Source organism: Dendrobates tinctorius, unplaced genomic scaffold (genome assembly GCF_039654945.1).
Source record: "Dendrobates tinctorius isolate UK_male_01 unplaced genomic scaffold, ASM3965494v1 ptg000157l, whole genome shotgun sequence".
Lineage (NCBI taxonomy): Eukaryota > Metazoa > Chordata > Amphibia > Anura > Dendrobatidae > Dendrobates > Dendrobates tinctorius.
In genome coordinates, this window is record NW_027361824.1 from 9,083,851 (window position 1) to 9,108,187 (window position 24,337).

At 47.6% G+C, this 24,337-nt stretch overlaps 1 protein-coding gene across 4 annotated transcripts in view; it reads left to right on the forward strand.

The window, feature by feature from the left end:
- Positions 1-307: 307 nt before the first annotated feature.
- The window catches only part of LOC141051553 (sialidase-3-like), a 30,187-nt gene continuing 6,157 nt past the window's right edge, over positions 308-24,337 (forward strand). The window contains exons 1-3 of one of the 4 annotated variants that reach the window (XM_073548533.1): positions 308-446; positions 9,871-10,384; positions 13,175-13,388. In XM_073548533.1, coding sequence (XP_073404634.1) covers positions 13,191-13,388 — 198 coding nt within the window. In that variant the 5' untranslated portion in view covers positions 308-446; positions 9,871-10,384; positions 13,175-13,190. Of the gene's footprint in view, positions 577-9,870; positions 10,385-13,174; positions 13,389-24,337 lie in introns of all 4 variants that reach the window. The other 3 variants (XM_073548532.1, XM_073548534.1, XM_073548531.1) reach the window with 3 other exon arrangements.

Sequence of the window (24,337 nt, forward strand, 5' to 3'; positions counted from 1 at the left end):
TCAGTATCACACAGGATAGGATTAGATACACGGCTCAGCAGTCAGTATCACACAGGACAGGATTAGATACACGGCTGAGCAGTCAGTATCACACAGGAGAGGATTAGATACACGGCTCAGCAGTCAGTATCACACAGGAGAGGATTAGATACACGGCTCAGCAGACAGTATCACACAGGAGAGGATTAGATACACGGCTCAGCAGTCAGTATCACACAGGAGAGGATTAGATACACGGCTCAGCAGTCAGTACTGGACTACACCGCTAGGGGGTGCACAGTACTGGGGGGGAGGCTGCGCCCCTCCTCGCACGCCTCAGGCAGTAGGATCAGTGGTCGGTTTGGGAGGGTCCCCGTCCCGCGCTCCCCTCACGGTCCTCAGCCTCATCTGCTGCCGTTAGCTCAGGACCGGACGGCGCTGACAGTGTCGCCCCCGCTGCGGTCCCGGTAGGTTCCTCGTTATCTTCTCTCTGGAGTCACAAGTGTGGAGAAACGCGTCCGAGTCGCAGCCAGTCACAGACACGGGGTGAGTACAAATCCTGGCTGGTGTCTGCGGCAAGGACGCGTTTTCTGTGAGGTGAGTCCAGGTCCCAGCACCGCTGCGTCTTATCCCCGGAGATAAGGCGGTGACCGCCCAGTACAGTCCCGTGACATCTCCGGGCGAGACCCCAAAACACCACAATGGAGACACCGAATATTAGAGGAGGGGAACCACAAGTCACAGCAGGCACCTGGAACCAGGAGCTAGTAATGTCCATGGGACCCCAAAATCAATACAGACCCCCAAAGCAAGTATAGATAGATCTGCGAAATCACAATAGACCCCGGTCCTGGCCCCTAAACTAATAACAATCCCAGACTTCAAAATCAATTCACACCAAACCCCCTATATAGCTAGAGATCCCAGACCAGCCCCCCTATATAGCTAGAGATCCCAGACCAGCCCCCCTATATAGCTAGAGATCCCAGACCAGCCCCCCTATATAGCTAGAGATCCCAGACCAGCCCCCCTATATAACTAGAGATCCCAGACCAGCCCCCCTATATAGCTAGAGATCCCAGACCAGCCCCCCTATATAACTAGAGATCCCAGACCAGCCCCCCTATATAACTAGAGATCCCAGACCAGCCCCCCTATATAGCTAGAGATCTCAGACCAGCCCCCCTATATAACTAGAGATCCCAGACCAGCCCCCCTATATAGCTAGAGATCCCAGACCAGCCCCCCTATATAACTAGAGATCCCAGACCAGCCCCCCTATATAACTAGAGATCCCAGACCAGCCCCCCTATATAACTAGAGATCCCAGACCAGCCCCCCTATATAGCTAGAGATCCCAGACCAGCCCCCCTATATAACTAGAGATCCCAGACCAGCCCCCCTATATAGCTAGAGATCCCAGACCAGCCCCCCTATATAGCTAGAGATCTCAGACCAGCCCCCCTATATAACTAGAGATCCCAGACCAGCCCCCCTATATAACTAGAGATCCCAGACCAGCCCCCCTATATAACTAGAGATCCCAGACCAGCCCCCCTATTTAACTAGAGATCTCAGACCAGCCCCCCTATATAGCTAGAGATCTCAGACCAGCCCCCCTATTTAACTAGAGATCCCAGACCAGCCCCCCTATATAGCTAGAGATCTCAGACCAGCCCTCCTAAATAACTAGAGATCCCAGACCAGCCCTCCTAAATAACTAGAGATCTCAGACCAGCCCTCCTAAATAACTAGAGATCCCAGACCAGCCCTCCTAAATAACTAGAGATCTCAGACCAGCCCTCCTAAATAACTAGAGATCCCAGACCAGCCCCCCTATATAACTAGAGATCTCTGACCAGCCCCCCTATATAACTAGAGATCTCTGACCAGCCCCCCTATATAACTAGAGATCACAGTCCAGCCCCCCTATATAACTAGAGATCCCAGACCAGCCCCCCTATATAACTAGAGATCCCAGACCAGCCCTCCTAAATAACTAGAGATCCCAGACCAGCCTTCCTAAATAACTAGAGATCCCAGACCAGCCCTCCTAAATAACTAGAGATCTCAGACCAGCCCTCCTAAATAACTAGAGATCCCAGACCAGCCCCCCTATATAACTAGAGATCTCTGACCAGCCCCCCTATATAACTAGAGATCTCAGACCAGCCCCCCTATATAACTAGAGATCACAGTCCAGCCCCCCTATATAACTAGAGATCCCAGACCAGCCCCCCTATATAACTAGAGATCCCAGACCAGCCCCCCCTATATAACTAGAGATCCCAGACCAGCCCCCCTATATAACTAGAGATCCCAGACCAGCCCCCCCTATATAACTAGAGATCCCAGACCAGCCCCCCTATATAACTAGAGATCCCAGACCAGCCCCCCTATATAACTAGAGATCTCAGACCAGCCCCCCTATATAACTAGAGATCTCAGACCAGCCCCCCTATATAGCTAGAGATCCCAGACCAGCCCCCCTAAATAACTAGAAATCCCAGACCAGCCCCCCTAAATAACTAGAGATCCCAGACCAGCCCTCCTACATAACTAGAGATCCCAGACCAGCCCTCCTAAATAACTAGAGATCCCAGACCAGCCCCCCCTATATAACTAGAGATCCCAGACCAGCCCCCCTATATAACTAGAGATCCCAGACCAGCCCCCCTATATAACTAGAGATCTCAGACCAGCCCCCAATATAACTAGAGATCCCAGACCAGCCCCCCTAAATAACTAGAAATCTCAGACCAGCCCCCCTAAATAACTAGAGATCCCAGACCAGCCCTCCTACATAACTAGAGATCCCAGACCAGCCCCCCTATATAACTAGAGATCCCAGACCAGCCCCCCTATATAACTAGAGATCCCAGACCAGCCCCCCCTATATAACTAGAGATCCCAGACCAGCCCCCCTATATAACTAGAGATCTCAGACCAGCCCCCCTATATAACTAGAGATCTCAGACCAGCCCCCCTATATAGCTAGAGATCCCAGACCAGCCCCCCTAAATAACTAGAAATCCCAGACCAGCCCTCCTACATAACTAGAGATCCCAGACCAGCCCTCCTACATAACTAGAGATCCCAGACCAGCCCCCCTATATAACTAGAGATCCCAGACCAGCCCCCCTATATAACTAGAGATCCCAGACCAGCCCCCCCTATATAACTAGAGATCCCAGACCAGCCCCCCTATATAACTAGAGATCTCAGACCAGCCCCCCTATATAACTAGAGATCTCAGACCAGCCCCCCTATATAGCTAGAGATCCCAGACCAGCCCCCCTAAATAACTAGAAATCCCAGACCAGCCCTCCTACATAACTAGAGATCCCAGACCAGCCCTCCTACATAACTAGAGATCCCAGACCAGCCCTCCTAAATAACTAGAGATCCCAGACCAGCCCTCCTAAATAACTAGAGATCTCAGACCAGCCCTCCTAAATAACTAGAGATCCCAGACCAGCCCTCCTAAATAACTAGAGATCTCAGACCAGCCCTCCTAAATAACTAGAGATCCCAGACCAGCCCTCCTAAATAACTAGAGATCTCAGACCAGCCCTCCTAAATAACTAGAGATCCCAGACCAGCCCCCCTATATAACTAGAGATCTCTGACCAGCCCCCCTATATAACTAGAGATCTCTGACCAGCCCCCCTATATAACTAGAGATCACAGTCCAGCCCCCCTATATAACTAGAGATCCCAGACCAGCCCCCCTATATAACTAGAGATCCCAGACCAGCCCTCCTAAATAACTAGAGATCCCAGACCAGCCTTCCTAAATAACTAGAGATCCCAGACCAGCCCTCCTAAATAACTAGAGATCTCAGACCAGCCCTCCTAAATAACTAGAGATCCCAGACCAGCCCCCCTATATAACTAGAGATCTCTGACCAGCCCCCCTATATAACTAGAGATCTCAGACCAGCCCCCCTATATAACTAGAGATCACAGTCCAGCCCCCCTATATAACTAGAGATCCCAGACCAGCCCCCCTATATAACTAGAGATCCCAGACCAGCCCCCCCTATATAACTAGAGATCCCAGACCAGCCCCCCTATATAACTAGAGATCCCAGACCAGCCCACCCTATATAACTAGAGATCCCAGACCAGCCCCCCTATATAACTAGAGATCCCAGACCAGCCCCCCTATATAACTAGAGATCTCAGACCAGCCCCCCTATATAACTAGAGATCTCAGACCAGCCCCCCTATATAGCTAGAGATCCCAGACCAGCCCCCCTAAATAACTAGAAATCCCAGACCAACCCCCCTAAATAACTAGAGATCCCAGACCAGCCCTCCTACATAACTAGAGATCCCAGACCAGCCCTCCTAAATAACTAGAGATCCCAGACCAGCCCCCCCTATATAACTAGAGATCCCAGACCAGCCCCCCTATATAACTAGAGATCCCAGACCAGCCCCCCTATATAACTAGAGATCTCAGACCAGCCCCCCTATATAACTAGAGATCTCAGACCAGCCCCCCTATATAACTAGAGATCCCAGACCAGCCCTCCTAAATAACTAGAAATCTCAGACCAGCCCCCCTAAATAACTAGAGATCCCAGACCAGCCCTCCTACATAACTAGAGATCCCAGACCAGCCCCCCTATATAACTAGAGATCCCAGACCAGCCCCCCTATATAACTAGAGATCCCAGACCAGCCCCCCCTATATAACTAGAGATCCCAGACCAGCCCCCCTATATAACTAGAGATCTCAGACCAGCCCCCCTATATAACTAGAGATCTCAGACCAGCCCCCCTATATAGCTAGAGATCCCAGACCAGCCCCCCTAAATAACTAGAAATCCCAGACCAGCCCTCCTACATAACTAGAGATCCCAGACCAGCCCTCCTAAATAACTAGAAATCCCAGACCAGCCCTCCTAAATAACTAGAGATCCCAGACCAGCCCTCCTAAATAACTAGAGATCTCAGACCAGCCCTCCTTAATAACTAGAGATCTCAGACCAGCCCTCCTAAATAACTAGAGATCCCAGACCAGCCCCCCTATATAACTAGAGATCTCAGACCAGCCCCCCTATATAACTAGAGATCTCAGACCAGCCCCCCTAAATAACTAGAGATCTCAGACCAGCCCTCCTAAATAACTAGAGATCCCAGACCAGCCCCCCTATATAACTAGAGATCCCAGACCAGCCCCCCTATATAACTAGAGATCTCAGACCAGCCCCCCTATATAACTAGAGATCTCAGACCAGCCCTCCTAAATAACTAGAGATCCCAGACCAGCCCCCCTATATAACTAGAGATCTCAGACCAGCCCCCCTATATAACTAGAGATCTCAGACCAGCCCCCCTAAATAACTAGAGATCTCAGACCAGCCCCCCTATATAACTAGAGATCTCAGACCAGCCCCCCTAAATTACTAGAGATCTCAGACCAGCCCTCCTAAATAACTAGAGATCCCAGACCAGCCCCCCTATATAACTAGAGATCTCAGACCAGCCCCCCTATATAACTAGAGATCTCAGACCAGCCCCCCTAAATAACTAGAGATCTCAGACCAGCCCCCCTATATAACTAGAGATCTCAGACCAGCCCCCCTAAATAACTAGAGATCTCATACCAGCCCCCCTAAATAACTAGAGATCTCAGACCAGCCCTCCTATATAACTAGAAATCTCTGACCAGCCCCCCTATATGACTAGATTTCTCAGTCCAGCCCTCTTATATAACTAGAGATCTCAGACCAGCCCTCCTAAATGACTAGAGATCTCAGACCAGCCCTCCTAAATAACTAGAGATCTCAGACCAGCCCCCCTATATAACTAGAGATCTCAGACCAGCCCCCCCCATATAACTAGAGATCTCAGACCAGCCCCCCTATATAACTAGAGATCTCAGACCAGCCCCCCTATATAACTAGATATCACAGCTGGGGGCTGCAACCCTCAGCTGTCAGCTTCAGCAAGGCTGGTTATGAAGAAGAAAGAGTTCCCCATGATGTTTTTTTAATTTATTTAAATAATTAAAAAAAAACCCGGTATGGGGTCCCCCCCATTTTTGACAACCAACCTTGCTAAAGCAGACAGCTGGGGGCTGGTATGCTCAGGGTTAAAGGGGACCATGGATATTGCCCCCCCCCAGCCTATAACTAGCAGCCCGCAGCTGCCCAGAGAAGGAACATCTATTAGATGCACCAATTCTGGCGCTTTGAACGGCTCTTCCCACTTGCCCTCAATGCCCTGTAGTGGTGGCAATTGAGGTTCATATTTGTGGGGTTGAAGTCACCTTTGTATTGTCTGGGGACATCAAACCCATGGCTTAGTAATGGAGAGGCGTCTATAAGACACCTGTCCATTACTAATCCTATAGTTATATGGTAAAGACACAGCCAGAAGAAAGTCCTTTACTAGAAATAAGACTAAACACATTTTAACTTTTGTATTTAAAAATAACAAACACAGTTATACTCACCAAATGTCTAATTCCACCGAAGACCTTGTCTCCTGTAATAAAACAAAAATAAAAAACAACAATATCACTCACCTTTCCGTCATTCTGTCTCACGCCGTAATCCATGTCTGGGGGAAAAACAGTTTTCAATCTGGACAGTGCCAAGATGCAACCGTCCAGACTGAGAACCACTGTGTCCGGCGGTGAGTTCTCACGGTGCTAGCGGGCATGTCACAGAGGCCACGGCAGTTCAGCCCTGCTGGGAGCGGAGCCTGAGTGACCGGCAGTAACCTCGATGACATCACTGATGCTGCGCTCGCACCAGCTCATTCACCAGTGGTTCTCAGCCTGAATGGTCGCATCTCGGCACAGTCCAGGTTGAAAACTGTTTTTCCCCCCAGACATGGATTACATCGTGGGACAGAACGACGGACAGGTGAGGGATATTGTTGTTTTTTATTTTTGTTTTATTACAGGAGATCGAGGGCTTCGCAGGAATTAGGCGTTTGGTGAGTATAACTGTTATTTTTAAATAAAAAGTAAAAGTGTGTTTTTATTTTATTTGTAATAAAGGACTTTATTCTGGCTGTGTCTTTATTTACAATGTAACCATAGGATTAGTAATGGATAGGTGTGTAATAGACACTTCTCCATTACTAAGCCGTGGGCTTGATGTCACCAGACAATACAAAGGTGACATCAACCCCACAAATATGAACCCCACTTGCCACCACTACAAGGCAACAGGGAAGAGCCGGGCAAAGCTCCAGAATTGGCACATTTAATAGATGTGCCTTTTCTGGGCGGCTGCTATTTTTAGGCTGGGTGGGGCCAATATCCATGGCCCCTTACCAGCCTGAGAATACCAGCCACCAGCTGTCTGCTTTAGCATTGCAGGTTGTCAAAAACGGGGGGGGGACCCATGCCACTTCTTTTAATTATTTATTTAAATAATTAAAAAATACGGCATGAAGACCCCTCTATTTAACCAGCCTTGCTGAAGCTGACAGCTGAGGGCTGCAGTCCCCAGCTGTGAGTTTTGTTTGGCTGGTTATCAAAAATGCAGGGGAACCCACGCTGTTTTTTTTTTAATTATTTATTTACAGCGCAGGAGCTGGCTAATGAATAGCTGCTGCAGGTGACGGATGATGGGAGCTGTAGTACCATCCACTGACACCAGTGACAACTATATACCTCCGATCACAGCTAAGCGTTCTTTTGACAGCATGGGAACCGCGGCTCTCTGACCAATGGGGATGATTTCACCGCCGATCAGAAGTGGTGTTTGCTGCGCTGTCATTCAAGAGTATGGGGTCCAGGTTCGGGTCTGGCTACTGTTCTGGTACCCGAACCCAAACTTTTTGTAACAGTTCGGCCGAACCTACCTGACCTGAATATCCAGGTGTCCTCCCATCTTTACTCGAGATCCCAGGACCAGCCCCCCTAAACAACTATCGATCCCAGACCAGCCCCCCTAAACAACTAGGGATCCCAGACCAGCCCCCCTAAACAACTAGGGATCCCAGACCAGCCCCCCTAAACAACTAGGGATCCCAGACCAGCCCCCCTAAACAACTAGGGATCCCAGACCAGCCCTCCTAAACAACTAGGGATCCCAGACCAGCCCCCCTAAACAACTAGGGATCCCAGACCAGCCCCCCTAAACAACTAGGGATCCCAGGCCAGCCCCCCTAAACAACTAGGGATCCCAGACCAGCCCTCCTTTAATAATTTGAGATCCCGAACCAGCCCTCCTAAAGAACTAGAGATCCCAGACCAGCAGCCCTAAATAATACAGATGCTGGACAAGTTTCCATAAACAAATACAGCTCCCTGACTCCCTAAGCAAATATGGAGCCCAGACAAGACCCCTTAATTCAATACAGCCCACATATCAGACCTTTCAGACAAATACAGACCCTACATCAGTCTTCTAAGACAACCACCCTTAAAGTAATACTGATTCTACATCAGACCCTCTTAACTAATGCAGACCCCAATCCAAACCCCCTAAATAATACAGATGCCAGGCAAGACCCCTTAAACTAATAAAGACCCCAGACCAGGCTCCTAAACAAATACAGACACCGGACCAAAGCCCCTAAACTACAGAATAAGACCACCAAAACTAACACAGATCCTCGTCCAGACCCCCAAACAATATAGACGCCAGACCTGACCCGTAAATACAGACCCCCTGAGCAGCCAGCCCCTAACTATGACCCCAGACAAGACACCTCGTGTTACAGACCCCTGACCAGTGAAACTAATGACTGCCCAGAGCACCTGTAACTGTGGACCCCGGACCCCTGCGCCGTCATCTCCCCCTGTATCCTAGGAATGATATGCCATGATTTCCTTCAGTGAATATTTTCGGACATTTCTCTGATCCTCAGATTTGTGCCCCTTCTCCTTGTGTTCAGTTTCTTATTTAACCCTTTCATGCATGTACAGGTTTCGATCAGGTGCGGACCCCCTCCCCACCCCTGTTTTCCCCGTTTCTAGCGACCATATTGATAATTTGGAGCCCGGGAGCCATAAATGGGCACACGGCGCTCGCAGTATTCACCGCCGGCACTGGCCCCTGTATGATGCTGGCACGCAGCGCCCGCCGACACAGAACCCAATAAACACAGGGAAGGAAATATCTTTATCTACAACAGAACATGAAGTCATCGCATTGTATCACTTCCTCCATGTCCTAATGAGCCGGATACCGAGCCTTAAAGGGGTATTCCCATCTCCAAGGTCCTATCCCAATATACCGTACTAGTAATGACAATAATATTAGCCAATGCCTCCAGTTAGAAATGTGGTATAGTTCTTCTGATGCGCCATGTGCAGGCATTGCCGTAGCTTAGAATAGAATGAGTAGTGTAGACATTCAGATCCTCCTGGAAACATGGACCAGAGCTGGGAACGAGTCCCCGGTGCCCACCTTATTGATGCTGCTAGCGGGGGCCTCTTTGGGCCTTTTCTGCGCTCATTTACTTTCCTCCCCCCTTACATCTTGCTCTCTCGGCCACATGGTTTACAGTTTGCCACACAGGGTCCTGGTCCTCGCAGGGCCAATCGTACTGTTACAATGCTACTGAAGTGTGATTAGTCCGGATCTCTGGGTGTAACTTTTGTTCTGGGCGCTGTAGGACGTCTACTTTGTTCAGGGCCCTCCGATCTGTGAACTTTTAGCTCCTTATTTTCTCCTATATTGGTTGCCCCCTACTGGGTATTTTGTGTATTGCTGATCTGTGTCTTTTAATAATTTCTATTTTATGTAATATTTCAATAAGTAATTAAGGGTTTTATATAGATGTCTTCGCTTGGCCAATTCTTCACCACATTATTTGGCTACCTGTTGTTTTATAGTATTTTGGTTTATTTGGACATAGTTTGAGTTGTTCCCGCTACACTTGGTGGTCCTGAAGGGGGCGCTGTCTTTCCAGGCTTATCTACATAGTAGCAATCCGAGCTCCCATCATCATCATCACCATGTGGGGTGTCTACAAAAAGCAGGACCCCCAGAACCACTCACCCAACCTGAAACACCAATGACAGCAGCCTGACAAACGCCAGAATCAGGAAGATGGTAGACGAGGGCCAGGAGAGGAACGGCAGTGACCGGAGGAGCGATATCACCCCATAGAGCCTGACCATGTCCCGGAGTCTACAGAGAGACCACAGACTGGCCGATATCTGGAGAAACTCCTGGACTCCAGAGACCGCAAGATCCTGGGCCGGTATAGACTCAGTGCCCACAGTCTGGCCATCGAGGTCAGCCGGTACAGACAGAGCTACAAGCCCAGGGAGGAAAGACTGTGCCAACACTGTGACCAGGAGGATGAGACCCACCTCCTGCTACACTGCTCCAAATACTCAGCAGTGAGGGACACTCACTTCAGGAGATTGTCCGATCTCATCTCAGATTTCAGCTCCATGAAGGAGGAAGAGAGCAGCATGGTATGTGAGTGCGGGGGAGAGAGCAACATAGTATGTGAGCATGGGGGAGAAAGCAGCGCAGTATGTGAGCATGGGGGAGAGGGCAGCGCAGTATGTGAGCTCGGGGGAGAGAGCACTGCAGTATGTGAGCTCGGGGGAGAGAGCACTGCAGTGTGTGAGCATGGGTGAGAGAGCAGTGCAGTATGTGAGCATGGGTGAGAGAGCAGCGCAGTATGTGAGCATGGGGGAAAGAGCAGCGCAGTATATGAGCATGGGTGAGAGCAGCGCAGTATGTGAGCATGGGGGAAAGAGCAGCGCAGTATGTGAGCGTGGGTGAGAGAGCAGCGCAGTATGTGAGCATAGGGGTGAGAGCAGCGTGGTATGAGCGCGGGGAGAGAGCAGCGCAGTATGTGCGCTCAGGGGAGAGGGCAGAACAGTGTATGAGCACGGGGGAGAGAGCAGCGTGGTATGTGAGCGCGGGGGAGAGAGCAGCACAGTATGTGAGCTCAGGGGAGAGGGCAGAGCAGTGTATGAGCACGGGGGAGAGAGCAGCGCGGTATGAGCGCGGGGGAGAGAGCAGCGTGGTATGTGAGCGCGGGGGAGAGAGCAGCACAGTATGTGAGCTCAGGGGAGAGGGCAGAGCAGTGTATGAGCGTGGGGGAGAGAGCAGCGCAGTATGTGAGCGCGGGGGAGAGAGCAGCGCGGTATGTGAGCGTGGGGGAGAGAGCAGCACAGTATGTGAGCATGGGGGAGAAAGCAGGGCAGTATGTGAGCATGGGGGAAAGAGCAGCGCAGTATGTGAGCATGGGGGTGAGAGCAGCGTGGTATGTGAGCGCGGGGGAGAGAGCAGCGCAGTATGTGTGCTCAGGGGAGAGGGCAGAACAGTGTAAGCGCGGGGGAGAGAGCAGCGCTGTATGTGAGCGCGGGGGAGAGAGCAGCACAGTATGTGAGCTCAGGGGAGAGGGCAGAGCAGTGTATGAGCACGGGGGAGAGTGCAGCGCGGTATGTGAGAGTGAGGGAGAGAGCAGCGCAGTATGTGAGCATGGGGGTGAGAGCAGCGCAGTGTGTGAGCATGGGGGTGAGAGCAGCGCAGTGTGTGAGCATGGGGGTGAGAGCAGCGCAGTGTGTGAGCATGGGGGTGAGAGCAGCGAAGTATGAGCGCGGGGGAGAGAGCAGCGCGGTATGTGAGAGTGAGGGAGAGAACAGCGCAGTATGTGAGCATGGGGGAGAAAGCAGTGCAGTATGTGAGCATGGGGGTGAGAGCAGCGCAGTGTGTGAGCATGGGGGAGAGAGCAGCGCAGTATGTGAGAGTGAGGGAGAGAACAGCGCAGTATGTGAGCAAGGGGGAGAAAGCAGTGCAGTATGTGAGCATGGGGGAGAAAGCAGTGCAGTATGTGAGCATGGGGGTGAGAGCAGCGCAGTGTGTGAGCATGGGGGTGAGAGCATCGCAGTATGAGTGCAGGGGAGAGAGCAGCGCGGTATGTGAGAGAGGGAGAGAACAGCGCAGTATGTGAGCATGGGGGAGAAAGCAGTGTAGTATGTGAGCATGGGGGTGAGAGCAGCGCAGTGTGTGAGCATGGGGGAGAGAGCAGCGCAGTATGTGAGCATGGGGGTGAGAGCATCGCAGTATGAGTGCAGGGGAGAGAGCAGCGCGGTATGTGAGAGTGAGGGAGAGAACAGCGCAGTATGTGAGCATGGGGGAGAAAGCAGTGCAGTATGTGAGCATGGGGGTGAGAGCAGCGCAGTGTGTGAGCATGGGGGAGAGAGCAGCGCAGTATGTGAGAGTGAGGGAGAGAACAGCGCAGTATGTGAGCAAGGGGGAGAAAGCAGTGCAGTATGTGAGCATGGGGGAGAAAGCAGTGCAGTATGTGAGCATGGGGGTGAGAGCAGCGCAGTGTGTGAGCATGGGGGTGAGAGCATCGCAGTATGAGTGCAGGGGAGAGAGCAGCGCGGTATGTGAGAGAGGGAGAGAACAGCGCAGTATGTGAGCATGGGGGAGAAAGCAGTGTAGTATGTGAGCGCGGGGGTGAGAGCAGCGCATTGTGAGTGAGAGCAATTTGTGAGCGTGGGGGAAAGAGGGCAGCACAGTGAGTAAGCACATGCCATAGACTTCGAGAAAGAGAACAGTCCATAGCCCCCATCCACCGTTCCTACAGTCCCTATCCCTGCTTTACAGTTGCTTTAGCAAAACTAAGGCTATGTGCACACTGAGTTTTTTGGCTCTGCGGATTTTGGAGTGAAATCTGCAGATAAATCCGCAGGACTAAAGTTCTGCGGTATGGATGAGGTGTGAAACTGCAGCGTTTCTGCACAAAAGAATTGACATGCTGCGGATTGTAAACCGCAGCAAAACCGCGCGGAAAAATCTGCAGCATGTGCACAGCGGTTTCCAGTTTACCATTGAAAACAATGATACTGTACAACGCACCTAAATCTGCTGCGGACCCGCAGCAGAATCCGCACCGTGTGCACATACCCTAATGTGCAGTTGGTCCTGCCAATTAGGCTTGTTTGAATTTGATCATTTAAATTTGATGTAGATAGATAATAAATGGAAAAAAAATCAGGTAGCACTCCAGTTCAAAGAAAAATTGTGGATTTTTTTCCATTTTGATTTTTTTCCATTTATATTTTGCGTTGGACAGCCGCATTACTCAGGAATTATTGCACCCAAAATCTGCTCAAGTTTGTGCTGCTGCCTGTTTTTTCTATTTAGTTAATAGCTAGATAGATAATAGATGATAAATAGATGGAGTGATGGTGTTACCCATATGATAGCCTTCTGACCGTGTCCCGGGTTTTGTCTTCCAGAATCGTCATTGCCGCCATGAAGGCCTCACAACCGGAGAGGACGCCGCTGTTCAAGAAAGAGTCCAATGGCTGTGTGTACCGGACCCCCGCGCTCCTGTACATCCCCGCGGAGAACATGTTCCTGGCGTTCGCGGAGAAGCGTAAGAGTGAGAGTGACGCTGAGGCGGACAGCCTGGTCATGAGGAGGGGCATCTACAAGACCGGATATGTGTCTGTAAGTTTACTGCAGATGTCTCGCAGGCAGCACCGGCTGTCACCCGTCATCTCACAAATGCCCGTCCCCCTATAGGGCGTGTAGACTTTTTCAAGAAACTTTTTGGTTTTGCTTTATGGCGGAAAATAAAAACTGACGCGGCTTTACAATCAGTCCCGATTAAGCATCTCCTACTGTTGTGTGTGTACACAGCACCTATGCAAACTGATGTGTCACCATGGTAACACACAGGGCCAGGTGTAGACAAAGTGGGGCCGTAAATGCTGACATACTGCTCCATCCATCACACAGAAACATATGGGTTGTAGTGAATTGAAGCTTGTTTCTCGGCCTCTTTACACTGGAGGAAGAATGGCGGGCACAGGACGATCACTCCTAGGTGGTTCTGTCCACGTGCAGCGTCAGGTCATCAGCAGCACATTCCCTGGCCTGTTTACACCAATGTGCTGCCGAGAGCAAGGACTTGTTCTGGAATAAAGAATCCAATAAATCAGCAGCATATTGCCCGGTCATTGGGTGATCGCCGACATGTTTACTCCAATAAACTTTTGTCCGCACTGATGGGATAATAGACAAACTCACAGTGTATATTACACACATATGTATGTACACAGCACCACACAGCACACACACACAGAGCACACAAATATGTATACAAATAGCACACAATATATTATAGAGTACATATGTATACACAGGGCACACAGACATGTATACACGGGGCATACAGACATGTATACACAGGGCATACAGACATGTATACACAGGGCATACAGACATGTATACACAGGGCATACAGACATGTATACACAGGGCACACAGACATGTATACACAGGGCATACAGACATGTATACACAGGGCACACAGACATGTATACACAGGGCATACAGACATGTATACACAGGGCATACTGACATGTATACACAGGGCATACAGACATGTATACACAGGGCATACTGACATGTATACACAGGGCACACAGACATGTATACACAGGGCATACAGACATGTATACACAGGGCATACAGACATGTATACACAGGGCATACTGACATGTATACACAGGGCACACAGACATGTATACACAGGGCATACAGACATGTATACACAGGGCACACAGACATGTATACACAGGGCATACAGACATGTATACACAGGGCATACAGACATGTATACACAGGGCATACTGACATGTATACACAGGGCACACAGACATGTATACACAGGGCACACAGACATGTATACACAGGGCACACAGACATGTATACACAGGGAATACAGACATGTATACACAGGGCATACAGACATGTATACACAGGGCATACAGACATGTATACACAGGGCACACAGACATGTATACACAGGGCATACTGACATGTATACACAGGGCATACTGACATGTATACACGGGGCATACTGACATGTATACACGGGGCATACTGACATGTATACACGGGGCATACTGACATGTATACACGGGGCACACAGACATGTATACACAGGGCACACAGACATGTATACACGGGGCATACAGACATGTATACACAGGGCACACAGACATGTATACACAGGGCACACAGACATGTATACACAGGGCATACAGACATGTATACACAGGGCACACTGACATGTATACACAGGGCATACAGACATGTATACACAGGGCACACAGACATGTATACACAGGGAATACAGACATGTATACACAGGGCATACAGACATGTATACACAGGGCATACAGACATGTATACACAGGGAATACAGACATGTATACACAGGGCATACAGACGTATACACATGGCACACAGACATGTATACACAGGGCACACATACATGTATACACAGGGAATACAGACATGTATACACAGGGAATACAGACATGTACACACAGCACATACACAGAGCACACAATATATAGAGTACATATGTATACACAGGGCATACACACATGTATACACAGGGCACACATACATGTATACACAGGGCATACAGACATGTATACACAGGGCATACAGACATGTATACACAGGGAATACAGACATGTATACACAGGGAATACAGACATGTATACACAGGGAATACAGACATGTATACACAGGGCATACAGACGTATACACATGGCACACAGACATGTATACACAGGGCACACATACATGTATACACAGGGCATACAGACATGTATACACAGGGAATACAGACATGTATACACAGGGAATACAGACATGTATACACAGGGAATACAGACATGTATACACAGCACATACACAGAGCACACAATATATAGAGTACATATGTATACACAGGGCATACACACATGTATACACAGGGCACACATACATGTATACACAGGGCATACAGACATGTATACACAGGGCATACAGACATGTATACACAGGGAATACAGACATGTACACACAGGGCATACTGACATGTATACACAGCACATACACAGAGCACACAATATATAGAGTACATATGTATACACAGGGCATACACACATGTATACACAGGGCATACTGACATGTATACACAGGGAATACAGACACGTATACACAGGGCATACACACATGTATACACAGGGCATACTGACATGTATACACAGCACATACACAGAGCACACAAATATATAGAGTACATATGTATACACAGGGCATACACACATGTATACACAGGGCACACAGACATGTATACACAGGGCACGCAGACATGTATACACAGGGCACACAGACATGTATACACAGGGCACGCAGACATGTATACACAGGGCATGCAGACATGTATACACAGCGCATACAGACGTATACACAGGGCACACAGACATGTATACACAGGGCACACAGACATGTATACACAGGGCATACACACATGTATACACAGGGCATACAGACGTATACACAGGGCATACAGACGTATACACAGGGCATACAGACGTATACACAGGGCACACAGACATGTATACACAGGGCACAAAGACATGTATACACAGGGCACACAGACGTATACACGGCACACAGACATGTATACACAGGGCACACAGACATGTATACACAGGGCATACACACATGTATACACAGGGCACACAGACATGTATACACAGGGCATACAGACATGTATACACAAGGCATGCAGACATGTATACACAGGGCATGCAGACATGTATACACAGGGCATACAGACATGTATACACAGGGCATACAGACATGTATACACAGGGCATACAGACATGTATACACAGGGCATACAGACATGTATACACAGGGCATGCAGACATGTATACACAGGGCATGCAGACATGTATACACAGGGCATGCAGACATGTATACACAGGGCATGCAGACATGTATACACAGGGCATGCAGACATGTATACACAGGGCATGCAGACATGTATACACAGGGCATACAGACGTATACACAGGGCATACACACGTATACACATGGCACACAGACATGTATACACAGGGCATACAGACATGTATACACAGGGCATACAGACATGTATACACAGGGAATACAGACATGTACACACAGGGCATACTGACATGTAAACACAGCACATACACAGAGCACACAATATATAGAGTACATATGTATACACAGGGCATACACACATGTATACACAGGGCATACTGACATGTATACACAGGGAATACAGACACGTATACACAGGGCATACTGACATGTATACACAGGGCATACACACATGTATACACAGGGCATACTGACATGTATACACAGCACATACACAGAGCACACAAATATATAGAGTACATATGTATACACAGGGCATACACACATGTATACACAGGGCATGCAGACATGTATACACAGGGCATGCAGACATGTATACACAGGGCATGCAGACATGTATACACAGGGCATGCAGACATGTATACACAGGGCATACAGACATGTATACACAGGGCATGCAGACATGTATACACAGGGCATGCAGACATGTATACACAGGGCATGCAGACATGTATACACAGGGCATGCAGACATGTATACACAGGGCATACAGACATGTATACTCGGGGCATACAGACATGTATACACAGGGCATGCAGACATGTATACACAGGGCATACAGACATGTATACACAGGGCATACAGACATGTATACACAGGGCATACTGACATGTATACACAGGGCATACTGACATGTATACACAGGGCATACTGACATGTATACACAGGGCATAGAGACATGTATACACAGGGCATACAGACATGTATACACAGGGCATGCAGACATGTATACACAGGGCATACACACATGTATACACAGGGAATACAGACATGTATACACAGGGAATACAGACATGTACACACAGGGCATACTGACATGTAAACAGCACATACACAGAGCACACAATATATAGAGTACACATGTATACACAGGGCATACACACATGTATACACAGGGCATACTGACATGTATACACAGGGAATACAGACACGTATACACAGGGCATACTGACATGTATACACAGGGCATACACACATGTATACACAGGGCATACTGACATGTATACACAGCACATACACAGAGCACACAAATATATAGAGTACATATGTATACACAGGGCATACACACATGTATACACAGGGCATGCAGACATGTATACACAGGGAATACAGACATGTATACACAGGGAATACAGACATGTATACACAGGGAATACAGACATGTATACACAGGGCATACTGACATGTAAACACAGCACATACACAGATCACACAATATATAGAGTACATATGTATACACAGGGCATACACACATGTATACACAGGGCATACTGACATGTATACACAGGGAATACAGACACGTATACACAGGGCATACTGACATGTATACACAGGGCATACACACATGTATACACAGGGCATACTGACATGTATACACAGCACATACACAGAGCACACAAATATATAGAGTACATATGTATACACAGGGCATACACACATGTATACACAGGGCATGCAGACATGTATACACAGGGCATGCAGACATGTATACACAGGGCATGCAGACATGTATACACAGGGCATGCAGACATGTATACACAGGGCATGCAGACATGTATACACAGGGCATGCAGACATGTATACACAGGGCATGCAGACATGTATACACAGGGCATGCAGACATGTATACACAGGGCATGCAGACATGTATACACAGGGCATACAGACATGTATACTCGGGGCATACAGACATGTACACACGGGGCATGCAGACATGTATACACGGGGCATGCAGACATGTATACACGGGGCATGCAGACATGTATACACAGGGCATACAGACATGTATACACAGGGCATACTGACATGTATACACGGCATACTGACATGTATACACAGGGCATAGAGACATGTATACACAGGGCATGCAGACATGTATACACAGGGCATGCAGACATGTATACACAGGGCATGCAGACATGTATACACAGGGCATACACACATGTATACACAGGGCATACAGACGTATACACAGGGCATACACACGTATACACATGGCACACAGACATGTATACACAGGGCACACATACATGTATACACAGGGCATACAGACATGTATACACAGGGCATACAGACATGTATACACAGGGCATACAGACATGTATACACAGGGAATACAGACATGTATACACAGGGAATACAGACATGTACACACAGCACATACACATGTATACACAGGGTATACACATGGCACACAGACATGTATACACAGGGCATACAGACATGTATACACAGGGCATACAGACATGTATACACAGGGCATACAGACATGTATACACGGCATACAGACATGTATACACAGGGAATACAGACATGTATACACAGCACATACACAGAGCACACAATATATAGAGTACATATGTATACACAGGGCATACACACATGTATACACAGGGCACACATACATGTATACACAGGGCATACAGACATGTATACACAGGGCATACAGACATGTATACACAGGGAATACAGACATGTACACACAGGGCATACTGACATGTATACACAGCACATACACAGAGCACACAATATATAGAGTACATATGTATACACAGGGCATACACACATGTATACACAGGGCATACTGACATGTATACACAGGGAATACAGACACGTATACACAGGGCATACACACATGTATACACGGCATACACACATGTATACACAGGGCATACTGACATGTATACACAGCACATACACAGAGCACACAAATATATAGAGTACATATGTATACACAGGGCATACACACATGTATACACAGGGCACACAGACATGTATACACAGGGCACGCAGACATGTATACACAGGGCACGCAGACATGTATACACAGGGCATGCAGACATGTATACACAGCGCATACAGACGTATACACAGGGCACACAGACATGTATACACAGGGCACACAGACATGTATACACAGGGCATACACACATGTATACACAGGGCATACAGACGTATACACAGGGCATACAGACGTATACACAGGGCACACAGACATGTATACACAGGGCACACAGACGTATACACGGCACACAGACATGTATACACAGGGCACACAGACATGTATACACAAGGCATGCAGACATGTATACACAGGGCATACACACATGTATACACAGGGCACACAGACATGTATACACAGGGCATACAGACATGTATACACAGGGCATGCAGACATGTATACACAGGGCATACAGACATGTATACACAGGGCATACAGACATGTATACACAGGGCATGCAGACATGTATACACAGGGCATGCAGACATGTATACACAGGGCATGCAGACATGTATACACAGGGCATGCAGACATGTATACACAGGGCATGCAGACATGTATACACAGGGCATGCAGACATGTATACACAGGGCATACAGACGTATACACAGGGCATACACACGTATACACATGGCACACAGACATGTATACACAGGGAATACAGACATGTATACACAGGGAATACAGACATGTATACACAGGGCATACTGACATGTATACACAGCACATACACAGAGCACACAATATATAGAGTACATATGTATACACAGGGCATACACACATGTATACACAGGGCATACTGACATGTATACACGGAATACAGACATGTATACACAGGGAATACAGACATGTATACACAGGGCATACTGACATGTATACACAGCACATACACAGAGCACACAATATATAGAGTACATATGTATACACAGGGCACACATACATGTATACACAGGGCATACAGACATGTATACACGGAATACAGACATGTATACACAGGGAATACAGACATGTATACACAGGGAATACAGACATGTACACACAGGGCATACTGACATGTATACACAGCACATACACAGAGCACACAATATATAGAGTACATATGTATACACAGGGCATACACACATGTATACACAGGGCATACTGACATGTATACACAGGGAATACAGACACGTATACACAGGGCATACACATGTATACACAGGGCATACTGACATGTATACACAGCACATACACAGAGCACACAAATATATAGAGTACATATGTATACACAGGGCATACACACATGTATACACAGGGCATACACACATGTATACACAGGGCATACAGACATGTATACACAGGGCACACAGACATGTATACACAGGGCACACAGACATGTATACACAGGGCACGCAGACATGTATACACAGGGCATGCAGACATGTATACACAGCGCATACAGACGTACACACATGTATACACAGGGCACACAGACATGTATACACAGGGCACACAGACATGTATACACAGGGCATACACACATGTACACACAGGGCATACACACATGTATACACAGGGCATACAGACGTATACACAGGGCATACAGATGTATACACAGGGCACACAGACATGTATACACAGGGCACACAGACATGTATACACAGGGCACACAGACATGTATACACAGGGCACACAGACATGTATACACAGGGCATACACACATGTATACACAGGGCATACACACATGTATACACAGGGCGCACACACATGTATACACAGGGAATACAGACATGTATACATAGGGCACAAACATGTATACACAGGGAATACACACATGTATAAACAGGGCATACTGACGTATACACAGCACCTACACAGAGCACACAAATATATAGAGTACATATGTATACACAGGGCATACAGACATGTATACACAGGGCATACAGACATGTATACACAGGGCATACAGACATGTATACACCGGGCACACACACACGTATACACAGGGCACACACACACGTATACACAGGGCATACAGACATGTATACACAGGGCATACACATGTATACACAGGGCATACACATGTATACACAGGGCATACACACACGCATACACAGGGCACACACACACACATGTACACACGGCATACAGACATGTATATACAGGGCATACAGACATGTATACACAGGGAATACACACATGTATACACAGGGCATACACACATGTATACACAGGGCATACACACATGTATACACAGGGCACACAGACATGTATACACAGGGAATACAGACATGTATACATAGGGCACACACATGTATACACAGGGCACACACACATGTATACACAGGGCATACAGACATGTATACACAGGGCATACAGACATGTATACACAGGGCATACACATGTATACACAGGGCATACACATGTATACACAGGGCATACACATGTATACACAGGGCATACACATGTATACACAGGGCATACACACACGCATACACAGGGCACACACACACACATGTACACACGGCATACAGACATGTATATACAGGGCATACAGACATGTATACACAGGGCATACACACATGTATACACAGGGCATACACACATGTATACACAGGGCATACACACATGTATACACAGGGCACACAGACATGTATACACAGGGAATACAGACATGTATACATAGGGCACACACATGTATACACAGGGCACACACACATGTATACACAGGGCATACAGACATGTATACACAGGGCATACAGACATGTATACACAGGGCATGCAGACATGTATACACAGGGCACACACACATGAATACACAGGGCATACAGACATGTATACACAGGGCATACTGACATGTATACACAGAGCACACACACACATGAATACACAGGGCATACAGACATGTATACACAGAGCACACACATATATACAGAGCACACACACATGTACAGTGGCATGTAAATTTGGGCACTCCTGATCAAAATTACTATTATTGTGAATAGTTAAGCAAGATGAAATGATATCTAAAAGGCCTATAGTTACAGATGACACATTTCCTTTGTATTTTAGGCACATATATTTTATCTTTTACTTTTTAAAAATTACAAAAATGAAAATGAGCCCAATGCAAAAGTTCAGGCACCCTGCACGGTTAGTACCTAGAAAAAAAACACAAAAATTGAGCTTGATTTAAGTTGGCATACATGCAGCATATAAACGCAGGTTCACTTAGGCCATAAAGCATACAAAACCTACAAGAAGCAAAATAAACATAAACCCTACTGTAACTAAATCAGTACTATCACAGCTTGTAAACACTTTTTGTAGCCAGACAAGAGTCTTTCATTTGTTGTTTGAGGGATTTTCCTCCTTTCTTCCTTGGAGAATTCCTCCAGTTCTGTGAGACTCCTGGGCCGTCTTCCATCCTCTGCTATTTTGAGGTCTAGACACAGATTTTCAATGATGTTCGGATCAGGGGACTGTGAGGGTCATTGCAAATCCTTCAGCTCGCGCCTTCTGAGGTCGTCTGTTGTGGATTGAAATCTTGCCAAATCAGACAAGGTGATTTTCTGGATTTGTTTTCTCATTTTGACTCTCATAGTTGGGGTCTACCTATGATGTCAATTACAGGCCTCCATCTCAGAGGATGTAGAGGCGTATACATCTGTACCGGAGTCTGCACACACCTCCAAAGACGGAAAATTCAAAAAAAGTTCCGGGTCTTAGAAAATGGCAACACAAACACAATTGCCATTACTCCCCCCTCCCCCCCCCCACAAAAAAAATTTTTTTTATTTTTTTGCGACTGTTTACCAAGTCAGCGGCTCATACACATGCCTGAAATGCTCACTTTTATACTCACTTTCCAAAGTGGAGAGAGTGTTGTGAAATAGTTAACCGTTGCACATTTTTGCCCCTAATATGTGTGAATTTTTGACAATAAAAAAAAACTGGAACAAAGTCTCAATATACGGTATGATTTCAATTTGTAATTCCATATTTCTTTTCTCAAGACCTCCGCTTTCTGATAGTGAATTGAACTATTCTTGTTTATAGTCTGAAATGCTTTTCTTAAAGAGAATCTGTCACCCATTTTTAGTGATATCATGTAAAGTTATCACCCAATTGCGCGTCCCATAAGGATTCTATTAGGACTTTTGATTCCCCCCGACCCCGCACCTTTGATGCATAAATACCTTTTTATCTTGGTGGAGACGTGGAAATCACCGTGGTCCGGTCCGATGGGCGTGGCTTAGTCACCTTCCCCCCCCCCTCGGCTTGCTGAACGTAATCTTCATCTGTGAATATCACAGATGCAGTAGTTTTCCACGCTTGCGCATCGAAAGGCCTCCAAAGCTTGCGCAGTATGCTTTGCCCAACTGTGGGCGAAGCATATAATCGCTACTGCGCATGCGCCGGTATTTTTCAGCGCGGTCTATGCCCTGGAAGTGTGTCCTGCATGTGAAGACTTCCGGGGCATAGACCGCACTGAAAAATACCGGCGCAGTAGCGATTATATGCTTTGCCCACAGTTGGGCAAAGCATACTGCGCAAGTGTCGGAGGCGTTTTCAATGCGCAAGCGCGGAAAACTACTTCATCCGTGATATTCACAGATGAAGATTACGTTCAGCAAGGCGAGTGGGGGGGGGGAAG